This window comes from Astatotilapia calliptera, chromosome 12, assembly GCF_964374335.1.
Source record: "Astatotilapia calliptera chromosome 12, fAstCal68.1, whole genome shotgun sequence".
NCBI lineage: Eukaryota > Metazoa > Chordata > Actinopteri > Cichliformes > Cichlidae > Astatotilapia > Astatotilapia calliptera.
In genome coordinates this window covers 12,116,120-12,134,250 of record NC_137433.1, presented here as the reverse complement: position 1 = coordinate 12,134,250, position 18,131 = coordinate 12,116,120, and the positions used below count along the sequence as shown (strand labels likewise).

At 42.4% G+C, this 18,131-nt stretch overlaps 2 protein-coding genes across 5 annotated transcripts in view; one reads left to right on the top strand and one right to left on the bottom strand.

Moving 5' to 3' along the window:
* Positions 1–17,645, bottom strand: part of ggt1a (gamma-glutamyltransferase 1a) — a 28,584-nt gene extending 10,939 nt beyond the window's left edge. For all 4 annotated transcript variants that reach the window (XM_080308909.1, XM_026188070.2, XM_026188071.2 and 1 more), the window contains exon 1: positions 16,141–17,645. The gene's annotated coding sequence lies outside the window, so the exon portion shown is untranslated. The remainder of the gene's footprint in view (positions 1–16,140) is intronic.
* Positions 2,606–17,648, top strand: lrrc75ba (leucine rich repeat containing 75Ba). Its single transcript, XM_026188072.2, has 4 exons — positions 2,606–3,407; positions 6,163–6,291; positions 7,286–7,398; positions 15,295–17,648. The coding sequence occupies exons 1-4, from the start codon at positions 3,126–3,128 to the stop codon at positions 15,890–15,892; spliced, it is 1,122 nt and encodes a 373-aa protein (XP_026043857.1). The 5' UTR covers positions 2,606–3,125; the 3' UTR covers positions 15,893–17,648.
* Positions 17,649–18,131: the final 483 nt, after the last annotated feature.

Genomic DNA, 18,131 nt, shown 5'->3' with positions numbered 1-18,131 from the left:
CCAAGGGGTGCAATTTGAAGTGACGGTATCGCTGCTAGGTGGAGTGGGAAAACTGAAGGCCACAGCCACTACTTTAATAGGCCCACACAACAACAGTGAAACCTGATCGGTGGTATGTGCACAAATTAAGAGAACTGGAGTTACATTTTTTCTACAGCAGCTGTTTTTGGATATATGTATGAGGACAGGGATCGTAGGGTGAGGTGTGCAATAAGACTGAAAGGTGGGAGTGAGATTTTATCAAGAATTGACTCTAAGACCCTTCTTGTTTGGAGTGCTGATGGGCAGGCTGACAGATGAGGTCAGGCAGGAGTCTAAATGGACTGTGATGCTTGCAGACAGCTTTGTGATCTGTAGTGAGAGCAGGGAACAGGTGCAAGAGAGCCTGGAGATGTGGAGGTATACTCTGGAGAGAAGAGGAACGAAGCAAGAAACAATACATTTGTGTGAATGTGAGGGAGACAAGTGTAACAGTGAAGCTGCAAGGAGTAAGGGTTATGAAGGTGGATGAGTTTAAATACCTGGGTTCAACCATCCAAAGCACAAGAGAGGGGAAGATGAGAGTAGAGGTAGGGTGGAGATTAGTGACAGGGGTGATATGTGACAGAGGAACAGCAGCAAGCATGAAAGGGAAACTATACGGTAGTGAGACATGCTATGATGTTTGGTTTGGAGACAGTGGCACTGACAAAAAGAGAGAAGGCAAAGCTGAAGATGCTGAAGATTTCTTGGGGTGTGACGAAAATGGATGGGATTAGAATATCAGAGAGAGCTCAGGCTGAGCAGCTTGGAGATAAAATCAGAGCGGCAAGGCTGAGATGGCTTGGACTTGTGCAAAGGAGGGATAGTGAATATATTGGACAAAGTGTGTCTGAGATGGAGCTGTCGGGCAAGAGGAAAAGAGAGAGACCACTAAGAAATGAAGGACATGCAGAGGGTTGGTGTGACAGAGGACGATGCTGGGGATAGGGCGTGATGGAGGCTAATGTTCACTGTGGTGATCTATAGGAGAAGAGGCCAGAAGAAGAAGAAATTGCTTATTATATATGAGTCATCATAATATAATTAGATGTGACAGTAGTAAACGGCCACAATAGAACATTACTATTGAGTCTACACGGATTCAACAGCAGAACAAAAGCTCAGTTTTGCCAACCCCAGAAAAATGGTTGCTACTCAGAGTCAGCATCCTAACCACTAAGCTGCTTGGGGGCAAGCAAATGACATCACTGTTTCACTGTTATCCTCTTGGGCTGCGTGATTTCTTTGCTATTTTGACCATGACCTGTTTTTTGTTTTTTTGTTTTTTTTTACTATTTCATTTGTCGTGCTACATCATGTTGATATCAATTAACCTGCAGTTCATAAACATCTTCAGGTAGAACAGTTATAGATTAACGTGCTTTGGCTTGTCAAGACAGAAAAGGACAACAAATACTGAATATTACAATAAGAGAATTCCCCATATTGTAGATAATGGGCTGATGCAAAGCTTAGAAGAGCTTTAAAATAGTAATAAAAATGTATGTATGTGTACTCATTAATTTGTCCCATTAGACCCTCTCTGCCTGTTAAATGTGAGTCTCTTTCAAACAGCGATAACCCTGCTGCCACTGTGAAGCTGCAATCACACAGGATATAATAAAGCTGACAGAGTAGTGCTCCCTGCGATATGTAAATCAAACAGAATCTGTGCACCTTAATCATCACCAGACCCCACCAAAAGTTGGCCACTGGGTTGAGAATCTTTTTTTAATGTCCATTAACTGTTTCTAGGTGCAGATTTAATTCTCTTGTCACAAAAACTTTGCAAACCTGAAACAGGAAAGCAGCATTTAGAGCAAGCTGTTCAATTGGGTCGCTTTACCGGCATTACTCCGAGAGTCAAGGATCTGACAAAACAAGTCAGTGCCGTGAGGATGCTGCATTAAATTAAGGGCACTGGTCAATCATAATTACAACCTCTAAAAAAAATATGCAGCTGGGCCAGAGCCAGGGAAAATAATTATTAGACAACAGATCACAGCGCTGTGCTCTCCACTAAACAAGAGTGAGCCTGAATCATGAGAGCAAATAAGGTCAAGTCAGGCTCAAAGTCCTTAAAGCCACAATGATGGGAGCTGGGCTACAAATAGAATAGGTGTGGATGGGGGCTGAAATAACTGAGAGCTGTCTATTATGTCGCTGGCTGCACCTCAGGGGCCCCCCATTCACCGACCTCCGTGGAAATAAATAAAGAGAGATGGCAATGTGACAAAAAGACGAGATGTGGACATTTTTCAGTGAATTCTGTGATTTAGTGAAGCTGTGATTGATGCAAACAGGAGCTGACAGCTCATGCAAAGGCTGAACAACAACAAGACTGCCAAAAGAGAAATTTCAGATTTATACCGGGGCCCATGGCGAAGCACGTACTTGAGAATCTGGAGCTAAAAGACAAACTTTCAGGTCTTCTGGAAGATAAACCGAAGACCCCCCTAAGAGAAAAAAAATCAAACTGAAAGTGGCACATTCAGAGCATTTTTAAAAAATCCCTTTCTTTCAACGATTCTTTTGCTTACATTGGTATCACGTGCTGAATATTCTTGTGATTTGATTCCCCTTTTTGCAGCTGCACGGGGAGGAGAGGGAGAGGGCTGAGGGGGGTTTATGGCTGGGAGGAGAGACGCGCAGCAGGCACCAGATGCTGCGATTGGTCGGACTCTCCACGTTGCACAAATCTAAACAGCAGCGTAAAAGCAGACACGACCGGAGGATGAAGCAGCCGGAGCATCATCATCATCATCTGAGCCTGGCGCACGTAGCGCACAGTGGCGGCGACGGAGGAGAAAAACAAAGCGAGATATACTAACGCGTGACGGGTGCACGAGGCAACGATGATCGTTTAGAGCGTTCTAGGATATTATGTGGCTCTGTACCGGATCCCCAGCCATCTGACAGCCAGTCGCAGAGCCAGACAACACGACGCTGTTGTTTTTTGTTTTTTTTTCTCTACCATCCACTTAGGAGCATCTGCTGGAAACGGGCAACTGGAGCTCGTCATGGGATTGTCCTTTTGGTAGTGGTGCTGTCTGACTGTGTCAAAAAAAAGAGAAAGAAACAAGCCAACAAACAACAACAACACCATGGGCTCCAGACTGAGCAGGCAGAGCAGCTTGGACAACGAGAATTTCTCCAAAAGGCGACGCAAGCTCCTGAACAGCGCCGGAGAGAGCGAGAGGGGAGGTCGGGGCGGCGGGGACTTTCTGTTTGCGCTGATGCTCAAATCAGACAAACTGCCTGGAATGCTGCGAAGGACTAACCACAGCCCGTACATGAGGAGAGTGGCGTGGATCAAAGAGATCCAGAAGCTGCTCCGTGACCGCAGGATAGACCAGGCGACCGACGTGCTCAAATTACTGAGGAAGGTAAGGAAGAAACCTGCACAGGGCATGGTGAAGTCGGACGTTGTTTGCCAACAGCAGCGCTGCCCTAAAGCCTGCTGTGGTGTTGATGCGGGCATGCATTGTTTTCCCATCTCACAGAGAGCGGTGAGGGACTGTGTACGTGCGTGAACGAGTCTTTTGCATGCATATCCAAAATGTAGCGGTGGCACAGGTGCACTGTAGTGTTCTCCAGCATTTTCTGTAACGGCCTCTGACCTCTGACCTAAGCCCACATTATTCGTTCATTTCCCTTTGCGGTTACTACACGCGTGTGTGGGCTCACTCCTTTGGCCACTTCCTCCTGAAGCATTTGTTTTTTATGGAAAGTAGGCCACTGGCAGAGCACTGTACCTGTGACACAGTGTTTCATTGGCAGACACAGCACGTGACTCACCACTCTCTCTCACTGTGGCTAAACGTGCTCAGTGTTGACATTAGATTTGATAGGATTACCTACCCACCAAATGAGGAAATGTTCAAACTCCACACTGTGTCATCGCATTACCTCAAATTTGATTTTCTCCTGATGGTTCTGGATATTTCCTGAAATGCAGAGCACAAATAAATCTCCATCCCTGTCTGCATTTGTCCTTGTTTCCCTTCTCTTCTAAAGCCAGAGTTTCACCTTTTCCTTAGGCTGTTCTAATGTGCCCATTAGAGCGACCTAGCACCTCCATCACTCCCCACTCTTAATGTCTCTCTCTCTCACTGTAATGGCCTGTGCTCCAGCAGCAACAATGAGAGCCCTGAAGTCTTGTGTTCACCAATACAAAATATTATTCCACTTCAAAAGGTTTTATTAACTCTTACCTAAAGAAATGAAAATCTAGGCCACTGTCATTGCTTTCCTTATTTATTTATTTTTGTAAATATTCTAGTGTGTGTGTGCCTATAGTCATGTGAAGATTTGGTATTTTTGTCATTTTAAAATGAATTGAGGAAACTAAATCAATTACCTCTAAAATGCATCATCATCAAGCTAAGAACACACTCAGTGCGATGATTTGATGTAGTTTTTGCAAAATTAAGTAGGACGAGTTTTCTACACATGACCTCAAATGTCCTACACTCCACCATACAGGATCTTAATCAAAGGGCTTCTTTAAAGCCTCTTCTCGCCTGCTTTGGCAAATGTGTAAAACACGCATGAAAGGATATGTGGACACATCAAAGATACAGCAATATCCTAAGTGATCTCATTTGTTTGCTTGCCCTTAGGGCTTTCCTCTGTCTTTTAGCTGTCCGGTGTTAATTACTCTGAAGCCTTGACACAGGAGAGAGTGGAACCTCCTTAATCAAGCCAAGGAGATAAACTGGCCTGGCCAGGCTCCATGACAGCCACATCACAGGGGACGGGAGGCTCACTTTCCCCTAAATGAGCTCTACTTTTATTAAATGATCCTCACTTTATCTTTTTTTTTTCTTGCAGAGTTTGCAGCAGATATTGACGAGATTCTGTTCTCAGAATTAGCTGCAGATTTAATTGGTGTGTAACAGCGAGCTCTGCCGCAGATAGGAAAGAGATCTGAGCTTCGTTGCAGATATGAGGACGGATCCAGGCTTGGTTTCACACTCGCACGTGACAGTTGATCAGGCATGAACACTGAAGGGAGATATTTTTACACCTTCTCTTTCTTAGAAGTCTTTCTTAGAAGAGCAAAAGCAGCTTCTCCCATGCTTTGGGTTCAGTCTGTGTTTACTGCCACCCTTGTTAAAAGGACTGCCAGGAATGTGGAGCTGCAAGCCTCCCACTCCAACTGTCTTTTACAATCAATGCAGATTGTGTTTAAGGAAGGAAAAAAAGCAGATGTGTCTGAATGTGTGTGCATGCGCGCAGGTGTGTGCGTACCGTATGTAGTGTCTCAAAGGCTTTCTTTTCTCATTAAACTTGCATGGGCTGCACAAGTGCTCGCCATCATAGATTGGCTCATTAGGACCTTGAGGATGGACATGTGGATGAAGGCGAGTTGGTATGGTTCAGCGCGCACAGCAGCACCGCTGACTGCTGCTTGTCTCATCACTCTCGAAAGGTCATCTGACATCTCCTCTTTTTAGTTGGTTTGATTTCTTTTTTTCACCGCAGATCCTCTCGGATTCATCATAACTGCGTGCAAGCTGCCGTGACAGCTGTCAGTTCTGACCTCTTTGCAGATGTATTTACGTGCAGCACAAATGAAATGTATTCAAACTCTAACATATTGAAGTGCCACGGCAAGAAGAGAATTATAAATGAGGAAAAATAGATGCATGTGCACTGAGATATTAAATGCATTTGAAAGTTATTGGGTTGAGTTGTTTTTTCCCCAAGTTTTAAACAACCAATGAAAGTAGAGCATGTAGAAATCAGAGGTTTGATCTGAGGTATTAAACATGAGGTCAGAGAGAGTCAGGCATGGGTTGCTTTCTGCAAACAGTAAGCACTATGGTATGTCAAGATATGCCCTGTGGATAAGTGCCACCGAGGGGTGATATGTCCAAACACAGCCTCTCCCCAGTGACTCCCCCCCACTTACATTTCACTTTGCTACTGTAGATGAAAACGCAGCCTGTCTTCTTTAATGAATATTTAAAACAAAACGCTTCTTTTATCTTTCCATTAGGAGTCACGATGCCCTTGACACAGTAGGGACCTGTTTGTTGGACTAAATCAACATTCTTAGACCCCTAATTGTGTATTTCTGCAACTGCATCTTGCTGGGTTTGTGATTCTTTTTTGTTATCTTGTCTTCTCTGGTAGGATCTGGGTTTAGAAGGCACATCGCTCAACGACATCTTGTACAAAAACGCTGCCTTCCTCAATCTAGTGGATCCCATCTCACACGAGCTGCTGCTCAGTCTGGCTCGAGAGATGCAGTGTCCTAAGAAGGTCAGGTTTCTTTCCTTTTTTCTGTGTGTTTTTGTGTTTCCCTGACAAGCTTGGTGTTAGCACTCTGCAAAGGAAAGCTTTCTCCTAAGAACATTTCCCTTATGAATTCCGTTTGTGAATCGCTGTCTTCTTAAGAAAATCTCATCCGAGGATGTTATTGACATTCCTACAGACAGATGCTCGAAAGAAATTCCGCCGACACATGTTACTCTCGAGGAGCTAGAAATAGCTGCTCAGTAAGAATCCTGGAAAACCGCTTAATGCAGTTTGTTAAATTTTTCATACCTGAAACTCATAAAGCTGGAGTGACCTGACAGTGCCAGCAAGATTGAATAAATCAAAATAGCACCTTGAAACAGAATAAGGTTGAATTTTATGTACAGATGGGAATGTGTAATTCAGCCTGTCTGAAAAATCAAAGATGAAAACTGAATCATTATTATTATTTTTATTTTTATTATTATTATGATGATGATGATGATGATGATGATGATGATGATTATTATTATTATTATTATTATTATTATTATTATTATTATTATTATTATTATTATGTAGGCAGTGGTCACCAGGAGCCACAGCATGATTAATACATTGAAATTATCTGGGTTTATCAGTAGCTGCTGTATCTCACCTCTGCTTACTACTTCCTGTGTTTTGCTTCCCAGTGCATGCTGCATGTGATTAGATTTTCTTGCTCCAGCAAGTCAGTTAAATTGTGTTTTGTTCAGGAGTAGCTCAAGGCTTCAAGAATAATAATAAACCATTAATATTTCTGTTCAGGTGAAATATGGTGGAGCTACAGGTTGATGAGTGTAAAAAAAAAAAAAAGAATCGAGGAAACTTGGCAGGATTTAAAACCTTGAGAGGTATAAGAGCTGCAAAGAACTGTTTTTCTCTTTTACTTCCACGGGCAGAAAAAGCTGCTGCCTTAGTACTATTACTCTCATGCTCTGTGTTCCTTTATCAGCACTCTTTCTGTCCTCGTCTACAGGATGCAGACACCATAAAGTCTTCTGATAAGATTTGCAGACAGCTGATCTATCACCTGACCCCACACTCAAAGTGGTTGAGGCAGAGCATGTCCAGACGGAAATCCCAGGCCTGGTAAGCCCTTCTGTCCAGACATTCAGTCTGTAATAAGTCAGCCGCCGCACACACAACAGAGAACAGGGCTCGGCTCCATGTCGAGCAGTAGAGATTTTCATCTTTGTACCTGACACTGAAATACGACGGAGCTGGCCATGGGCTGACCTGATAGAAACGTTAAGAATAACCACAGCTGTCAATCATATCTGAGAGGACCGTGCGGTGGATTTGCATCGCTACTGGCGTTTCGCTCTTCAAAAGTGGCAGCAAACGTGTCATCTGTATGCCAAAAAAAGCTGGGAGGGTTGTGCTAAAATGTAATTGTAGCTATTTTCATGAAAAAGTGCATTGCTTTTGATGTGCAAATGATGAATAGAGAATTAGGTTGCACACAAATAACACAAACAAAATTTTTTGTGTCTAGGTGTTACTTGGTAATCCTATTCATGAACAGAAAAAGCCTATCATAATTGTTTCTCGTGTAATTGCTTATTCTACATCTGACTACACACTGCAAATAATGGATTAATTTTAAAGAGATGAAAACAATCTGAGGGCTGAAAACGAGACGATGTGAGCTCAGCGAGATCAGACGGGTTTATTGCGAGTCATTCAGAGGTGACACGCAAAAACTGGAAGAAAAGCTTATGTAGATCAGACATTTCACTGTTTAGCTGCACAGGCAGGGCTTTGTTGTCCTCACGGACATTTATTTCAGCTCGGAAGAGGAAAAAAACACGACTTTACTGAAACTGACAGCTTCTCTGAAAATGTGTGGAATCATACAGTCGCTAAATTCCGATAGCTCTTTTTCACTTAGTCTTGTTGTTGGCTTCATAAACCTGCAGTGAGACGGTGTGACACTGGCTGAGACAGCAGGAACAACATGAATCATTAAAACAAGAAATCCACCCTAAAACAGAATATTAATACAGCAGGTGTTGTGAGCTCTGACAGCTTCGCCTGCTGTTGTGTTCATGAACAAATACCTGTCAAGGCTAGACAGAGATGAGACAGGTCCAGTCTGCTGCTGACTGTGAAAAGGAAGTTCACCTCCCAAACTTAAGTTTTTGGAGATAGCCTACTTTTTCCAGTTAAGAGCTTAACTCGTCATTTTATTTCTGATTCAAATATTTATAAGGTCATTTAGAGTAACTTGCATTGCCTCTTGGGAACTCTGCTAGCAGTTTAGCTTAGCAATTAGCTTAGCCTGGAATAACTACTAAAATTAGGCACAAAGATTGACTTTGTTAGATATATTTAGGACATCTGCTAGCATCTGTGAAGCTCACAAAAATCAAACCATATAATTCATTTTTTCCTCTGAGATGTAAAGTAAATAGGAAAACATGTGTATTCCCCAAGTAAATTGCAACTGGTTGCTGGCTGTCGCTGGATAAGATCGGTTGTGGTCATGTACCAAAACCCTTCATGTATCCAATCAATTTCCCATCAACTGTCAGGCACCACTCACCAGCAGGTCAGGGAATAAATATTTTTCCCCTCATTACTAGTGGTTGCTAAATTGTCACAATCCAGTCTCTAGGCCTTTGTGACCGGAAACAGTCACATATCTACAAAACGTTAGTAGCTATTTTGCTTTTGTTGAAAACTAAAAGGTGAAGATTTCTTATATAACTTAAAGCTTGTGAATATTTTTTTTACAGTAACTAAAGTATGTATTATACTGTGTGGCATAATTTTGTGCTTGTGTTGTAATTACTTGCCTTGTAGGTACAGAAAATATATATTATTACATTATTGTTGTGGCCAGTAGTGCTTTTAGGGAATGGCAGCTTTGAGTGACAACTGGGTGCTGTATCGTCGAGTTTCAGTCACACAAGAGAGTCGAATTTGGTTTGTCCAGTTCATTGAGTACAGATACAGTCAATTATATGTGCCATGCTATCCAAGCCGACTAGTCATCGTTGGCTATAAACTGTAAAAAGAACCAACCCCACCACCCCCTCAAAAACGAATTTAGCCAAGGTTTAGCCAATACAAAAACATTGGCTAAACCTGCATTCTTTCTAAAGGTCAGCAGGAGGCGACTCCTCTTGTTACTAAAAGAAGTCCACACTCAAAAAAAAAGAAATTGGATGGTTGTTACATGTACTAAATAATTTCATGTTTCTATGGTGAACGTAATTAAATCATGTAGCATCTGCATGAAATTCAGCAACTTAATTTGTTCTTTTTTTGTTTTTGTTTTTTTTTATTAATTTCACCTGTTGAGAATGAAAAAAGAAAACAAGCAGAAGAAAACGAGAGCAAAAGAATAAACAACATCACGATGACATATGGGAATATAACAGTAAATACTAAATATTAAACATTATTGTGCAGCACGTAAGATTGACAGCGCACAGTGTGCTTTGAGGTAGGACTTAATTTGTTCTTGTTGAGATGACATGATAATCTAGTAAGAGTGGTTAGTTGTTAGTTGATCACAAGATCACATTAGATCTCAAACTGCAGGAAAATCGCTGGAGTTTTAAGAGCCAGACAACTATACCCACACCATGTATGTGCTATCGCTATTTATTGTGGTTTAACCTGTCAAGGACAAAAACGTACGGAGAATTCTGTATCAAGCCTTGTAATCATAGCTTTCCTAGTTTTGTTAAGCCTGGCTTGACAGTTTTGTGGCGTGATGGTTAGTGCTGTTGCCTCACAGCAAGAAGGGCCTGGGTTCAAATCCACATCTGGCTGGTTTGCAGTGTGTTATTAGAGTTAGGTTAATTGGTGATTCTAAGTTACCCATGAATGTAAGAGCAAATGGTTGTTTGTCTCTATGAAATCATCAACCCCCATATTGGTTCATTAAGCAAGACTAGCAGTAATTGCCTTGATTAACAAAGTAGTTGTTCAAACAACAAGATTTCATTGTGTTTTCCTAAAGTTTTTAACTTGTGTAGAATAAATTAAAACAAATTTCACTCTACATACTTATTTAAATCACTTCAAGTAATTCCGAGTATACTACGTTGATCCAACGTAATCTGATTACATTAAACCACCAAATGCCAAATGTGTTGGTTTGACATGGTCAAAAATGGGTTATTGTACTTGGTTAAGTCACGTGGAAAAAGGTGCCATGATTAAATTGTGTTCATTCAACAACTGATTTTTTTTTAGTGCAGCTGTAGAGATGTCTAAGGAAAAATTACCTTTTGACTCCCTGGTTCTTACTAGTTATAAGTCTTCTTGATTATAATTATAATCTAATGTTCATCATGTAAATCATGTTCCACATTAGAGTCAAAAAGAAGGTTAAAGCAGGATATGTGTGATTATTAAGTTGCTAGCCTATACTGTAACTATCCAGTGTCTCTTGGCTTCTCATTCAAATCTGCCGCTTGCTTACATCTGATTTTAAACACACAGATGACGTAGGCGAAAACCCTCGGCTTTTTCACAGTAGCTATGTCCATCTTTCATATACAGTCTGTGGCTTAAGCTGGCAGCTCTAAATGGCCTGCATTTGTATAGCGCTTTTCTAGTCCCTAAGGACCCCAAAGCGCTTCACACTACATTCAGTCATTCACCCATTCACACACACATTCACACTACAATATCACTCTCTTGTCCGAAGTCGAGTGCTAAACCTAAGGCAACAGAAACCAGTAGGAGACAAACTTATTACTATGTCCATCTTTTATAAACAGTCTATCAACTTTGAGTGTAATAAAACATTAGAACCGTGTTTTTTGTCAATAATTAAACAAAAACATCATATTTTGTTTTTAAAAAAGTGAACTTCAGAGGTGCAGCTAGGCCGCTGCTTGTGTTCTTGGCTGTAACTTTATAACTATCACACAACCATAAGAGCATTTTTGTAGAAATTCCAAGTCTATCCTTTGTCAAATAAGGTTTTATTGGTCTACATTTACAGAGCAAATAAACCAAAGAAAGTGTGTCACAAATTTAGAGTGGATTTATATTCCCTTTCTCTTCCATCTTTGTTCAGCTGCAGACAGCCTGGCTCCTCTGTGCAAGAAATAAAATTTTTTAAAAAAGCAACAAATCCATTTCTGTGGGGTTTCTCTCCACTCAGAGGAAACAGAAACAGCTCAGTCCTTTTTAATGCCACGGGACTGTTCATCCCTTCATTATCTAGCATTAGTGCGGCACACGCAGTCCTCTAAGTACTGTACACACTTGTGTGACTGAAATGCCACACTGAATTAATATCTGAAACTCAGTAATCCCATTAATCTCAATCTAATCTAATTAGTTTATTTAGGATTGGCTAGAAAACTTTCCTTGGTTTTTTTTTCCAAGTGCAATGAAAAAAAATGGGCTTGATGGATGCAGTGACCCAGATACGCTACTGAAGTGCTCTCACCTTAAGGCTAAATTCATGTCAGTATAAAATTTGCAGACACTTTTTGTGACCTTTTCTCTTTTTTGACTTTTACAGAAGTGTTTTTCTTTCCCATAAGCTTTACGTGACTTAATAATTTGCTTTTGTTTTCTCACCTAACACTCAGAAACAGAATAACCTGAACTATCATATAGTTTTTAGGCTTAATCTGTGTTGTATGGTCATTAAAGGATCCTCAAAAGCACCACAAGTTCCCTCAAGTACTTGCTTGGGGCTTGTATGGACGGGTGTCAGCCAAGTCTATAGGGATGTTAGGTAGGCAGTATATGTCAAAATAATGTCCACATAAACGCCAGGATCCAGCATTTTACAGCAGTCCATTACACTGCAACAAGCTATTCAGAGTTATCCACTTTCCCTGTCAGTGGCTTTAATGTTGCGGCTGATTGGTGCATGGGAGGGAACTGCCTTTAGCGATACGGATTGTGAAGTGTGAGGTTGAATACCCTGCAGCATGAAGGACAATGCACTGCTGAGAGGGATTATGTGCGTGTGATTTCTATCTGTAGTGCACGCCGACCTCATCTGTACGTCTTTATGATGAGCGTGCAGTGGAAAATATACGTGACATCAGGGAGCAGGTGTGACGAGACTGCTCATCTCGTGCAGATGGGCTTTACCCACCAGAGGACTGAGATGAATAATAGAGAAAAGTTTGAACGTAAATGACTCGACAAAAAAGACAAAATGGCGTGAGTAATGCAATAACAGCCCAGAGGGGAGATGAGGAGGAAACTGAACTGCATGTTTAGAAAAAACTGTTTCTTAATTTAAAAAAATATATATATACAATCTCACTTCTACTCAGCAAGCTTTAGAATGAATATTTACTTTATTAAATCCCAACAGCGATTTGATTTGTGCTTACTGAATTAGAACGCGGCCTCGTTGGATTAAATCGCTGACACTTGGAGACTGATGAGCCACACGTAGAGACAAGCGGTGCACTCTTGGTGGGAATACTTAATATATGGCACCACAATGTAAAATTAATTGATTTCTTAACTATGTAAAGGGTGTTTATTAGGTTGCTTGTTTGTAAATATGCATTGTTATTAAAGGCTGATGTCATTACTGTAAGTCCTTACTGGATTCAGTGTATAATTATTATTTCTTTGGGCATCTACTTAGCCACAGATATCCAGCATCATACCTCTGCACTGTTTCTTAATTTAAACTGAGCCCTGATATTCATGTTCTTGGATGTAAAATTCACAAGAAAAACCATCTACTCAAAGTTATCAGTAGCGCTCATGTTTTGTGGTATCAGATCTTGACGCAGGATGTAAGAAGCTTCCAGTGTGTATGCCTCAGACATACTTTTTTTGTGCAGACTGGGCTCAAAAGCCTGTCTGAAAAGGAAGGAGCTGCGTGATCAAAACCTATTCACACCTGGAGCGAAGCCTCTGCCACGGCCATTAGGACCTTTGTGCCTCTGGTTAAAATGAGGTTTCTGTCATGTAAAAAAGGATGCGAGAGACAGAAGAGAGAGAAAGAACTCTGGCTCACAAGAGTCTGATAGAAGTGCAGCATGCTTGGCATATTTCTTGTCCTCTGCACCTGATTAAAACTTCTTTTTAAATCCTGGTGATATCTGCAGATTTTGGGGGGGTTTTCACGAGTTATTTGATCATCAGCCCATCACCTGCTTTTAAAAAAAAAGGAGCTGTGCATGCTGCTGAGGGCACATCCATTTTCAGCACCACAAAAAAACCCCACTTGGGTGCATAACAAGTGACAGGTGCATGTCACAGTAAGTCGCAAGGGCGCTGGGAATGCTTTAATTCACTCTGACACCAAATCAGCTTGGAGGCCACTTCAGTAACAGCTCAAGTTAAACACACTGCCTCCTCTAGGGCTGGGGTGAGGAGGTGAGTGAGGAGTCGGGCGCTTGTAAATGTAAGGGACTGCAAACAAAGGGGCAAAGGAGCGTGCAAGTAATTCAGAAATGTTTTCGGCACGAATGCTAGCTGCAGAAAGGGATCATAATATCGCCTATATTTAGATTCAGCTTCAAATCGTGCTTTCATTATGCAATGTCCTGAAAGGATTTCGAAGATATTCCAGGGGTTATACCGAGTATGCACTGAAACAGATAGAAATCCTGGGCAGAAAAGTAATCATTTAAAGCTTCCCTGATTGAATTTCAACTCAGAAATCCCCTTTAAAGACAGAAAAATCAGGCAGAGGGACTGAACTTTTCAAACATGCTATAATCCTGTTAAAGCATCTGCTGAGCTTAAACAATGTTTGTCTGCCTTGTTTATAGCAGGTGTTGTAAAGTCACTGTAGTCAGATCAGTGTATGTTCATGTGAGCAAATTAAACCAATCTGCCAACAATTAATGTCTGTCAGTATCAGAGTTAATGCACTCATTTCTATGCCACCAAACTCACTGCAGTTTTCCACTGCGCTCAGTCGACCTTTATGAAAGTCCTCATACATAAGGTGCTTTGAGAAACCTGGCTGGCAGGTGTACATCTACATGTTGCTGCATGAACCACTGATCCACAGATACAGTACTGAGTAATGCTGACAAGCCACAGTCAGAAGCCAAAAACAAGATTGATATCAAGTTTTCCTTTATGAGCTCATGATCGTTTATCTGTGACATTATTCATCACCTGCTAAATGTTTTTGGCTACTTCAAACTCACATTGCATGTTCTTCCCTCTCAAAGAGGCTTGTCAAAAGCTGCTGTCTACAACAAACAAACAAAAAAGCACTTTTCTGTAATAGAATCACAGTTATTATGATACAGGTTACTTAATGGGTGAGATCATATTTAGCTTGTAATTTATTAAGTGTTAGCTATTTGCATGAATAGTCATTCTGACGTGATAATTTATTAATGGCGAGCAGTGTGAATTAATGACGCATTATTCATTGCTGCATTCCTGCGGCATATGTTTTGTGGCCTAATCATGATGTGTTACAGACATTCATACACAACATGTCAGCCACGGCTCATGAGAAGATTCTGTTATGTGTAGCAAACTGGGGACGTTTTGTGTGATTCCATACTCCTTTGCTCAATTGCACCAAAATCTGTTATCAGGTGGCACGTCGCTGACCAACAAAAGAAAAGAGGCAAAGTCATGTCTTTCTTTAGCCTCCCCATAACTGAAATGGCCAGATTTATTCAGATTAGTTCCTCCAAAGCACTTCATAATTTATCTCTGCAGGGGGAAACGGTTGTGACCTTGCACTATAAGGAGCCCCGTGCTTCTGGCCCACATAGCTTTAAGCTCAAGCTGCTGGTTCGCTCGGATGTTTTGACTCTTCTGTTTACACTAGCAAATCCCCATGCTGGAGTCTCTGTACCAGCCTTCCGCTCAAGCTGGACCAGTTACCCCCCTCCTTTATACAGCTCAGGAAACACAGCATAAAACTACTGCTTTGTTTTTTTCATCAATCGGGGAATCATTCAAAGATCATTTCATCCTCCAGCCAAAAGCAATTTCTGTCTGTGTATGTGCAAGAGACATCTAAGTAATACCACTCTCTTCTCTTCATATTCCCAACAGTCTCAAGACAACCCTACAGAAAAAAATGTCCAGCGACTCCGTCGACTTGTCTGGTATTCCCCTCTCGACCCGGGACGTCCGTCAAGTCGCCTTCTACCTCCAAAACAACAGAGACAGTGTGGTGGCTGTAGACATCAGCTTCACCGAACTTGTTGACGAAAATTTGAGGTTTCTCTTGCCTTTCCTCGCCTCGCTGCCCAAACTCAGCACCTTAGCCCTCAATGGCAACCGCCTCACCCTGGCTATACTCAAAGACCTCACCGAAATGCTCAAAGACCCCAAGAAATTCGCCAGCCTGGCCTGGATCGACCTAGGGAACAACATGGACATTTTCACCATGCCTCAGCCTCTGCTAGTCGCATTGCGCCGGCGCTGCAGCCTAAAGAGCAGCCTGCCGACGATCTACGAGTACACCGAGGGTCAGCCCTACTCCTACCACCTGGAGACATCCATTGAAGAGCCCAGCCACTATGAGGAGGACGAGGAGGAAGATGAAGATGATGAGGATGATGTGGGGGACAAATTTGAGCTGGAGCCATGGGGGTTAGGGGAGAAGCAGCTCTCCAAAGACTTTACCCTTCACTACTGTGAGAGGTGATGGGGTCATTTTGTCTCCGAGGTTCTTTCAACTGTGGTTGAAACGTCGTCCCACAGCACTCCGCTACTTCCTTCGCCTTCTTGCCCTCACACCACGAGCCCAGTTACCCCTCAAGACATGAGGGAGACCAGTGCCCACATTGTGAACTTCTTGTCCCAACACAGCTACCAAGCTATTCCTAACCATCTCTGAGTTAACCCACACAAGATAGTGACAATGAAGCGACAGCCGCAGCGGCCATGACTTACCGTGTTGGTGGATGGTGCTCTTGGGAACGAGGTGCGGTTTCATTGGAGGGGGGGCCGGAAGGATTAACAAACCAGTGCTCTCTCTCTTTCTCGCTTGCTGTCTCTCTTTCTCTCTGTCTCTCTTTCTCTCTGTGACAGTGGCAGCTGAGAAGCCAATCTTGAGGAGGTTTGAGATCAGTTGCTCAGATGGAGGAGCAGCATCCCGGCGGTAGCTGAAGAGGAACTCGAGCCAGTTTGGAAACAGTGGGTCCCTCCGGGTTTCTCTACCAGGACTGAGTCTATCTCTGGCAGGCAGGGCCTAGCTCCACATTGTGTGTTCTCTGTTAATCTCTCAACAAAAGCTATGACACAAGTTCAACAGACTATACAGCCGACGACCCATCACGTGACGCCCGGCAAAACTGCTAGGTCGACTTTTTGCGTTTTCCCCCCCTTTCCAAATGTCCACTTGTGAATACCCACGCACACCCTTGTGTAGTTGTAAATGAGGACACAAAACATGGCTCTGTTGTGTTTCCACAGGCTATTTTTGTGCACTTTTCGGTGAACAAAGCAATCTTAGAAGACAACAGGTAGGACCAAACAATGGATAGCGGTCACTGATTGCTTTTGTACTCGCCCGAATGCTCTTATTCCCTTCTCTGTGTGATTATTGAGATGTTGTGCTCATCCCCACTGTGTGTTTCAGTGCATTTGTGACACCACAGCCAGCTGTTCATGCGGGCCACTAAGTCAGAGCAGTGTCCAAGCTGCCCTTTCCTACTGCTGTGTGTCTCTACAGATATGTTGTCGTTCCCATTTATTGATGCTGTACTTTAGTGGTCCTGTGTTTTCTAATCAGACGCAGCCATGACTGTTATCTATTGGTTCTAGTCTGCTTGTAGTAGCACATGATGTTTAAGTTAGACTGACCGAAACACTGCGATGCACTTTAAGGCAGTTTGATTTTTTTTTTATATATTTCAGTTTCACCATAGCATAGCCTCTGCGTACATCGATTATAAGCAGTGAAGCAGAGAGCTGAAAGTATACCTGCAGACGGGGAAATGACGGCTCCTGATTGTTGAAGCAATCATTAAAAAATCATCACTAGATATATAATAAATGTTTGCTGTGTGTTATATGTGTGTATCCGTAATTTGTCCGATTGTTGCTGTAATGATTTGTGTTATTGTTTCGGTGTTTTGTCACTTGTCCAACTCAGTAGTTACAATAACGACTATGAAACTGAGCCCTGCGACCCGCTGTTAGCTTGAACAATAGAGCAAAAAGGGAAGCGGCCGATGGGACGACGCAATAAAACAGAAAATAGATCAGTGAATGTAGTTCACAGTCAGAGCGGACACCTCTTTCCATGTCGAATGTTTACTGGGAGTGATGGAGAAGGCTGTCCACCTGGTTTGTAGTTTGTTTTCATGTGTCAATGTCAAACTCTTCCTTGTTGTAGCCTTTGTGTATCTGTCTCATGCCCAACACTGACTGCCAATAAATGAACCAATTCAAACTAAGAGCAGATGTCGGGTTTTATTTTAACAGTCAAAGTACACACCGAACAGCTGGAACATCTGGGTCACCAGAAGAGCCTGCACCTGACCCCCAAAAGGAAGATTTATTTATTTATGCAGATTAGTCTGCAAATAGGGCAATCAAAGAAATCAGCTCAGTCCGTGCTGTTTGGGATTTGTTATTGGAATGTCGTGCTTGTTTCCCAGCCAGCAGATCATCTGCGCTGCTGTGAGCTGTCAGTGAAATGCCTGAACTGCCACTGTTTGCCAGGGAAAAGCAGGGTGGTCATCGCATGAGGCCCTACCCATGATCCTCTCCTGGCAACCTTTTGTTCCTGCTGCCAGACATGGTAATGTGACATTTGCAGCAGGTGGCTCCTATAAGGTCAGGGCACAGTGTGACTGTCACACCCCCCGAGGTCCAAATACCATGTGACGGGGCAAAGCAGCCCACCCTAAAAAACACCAGGATCTTATCATCTGACC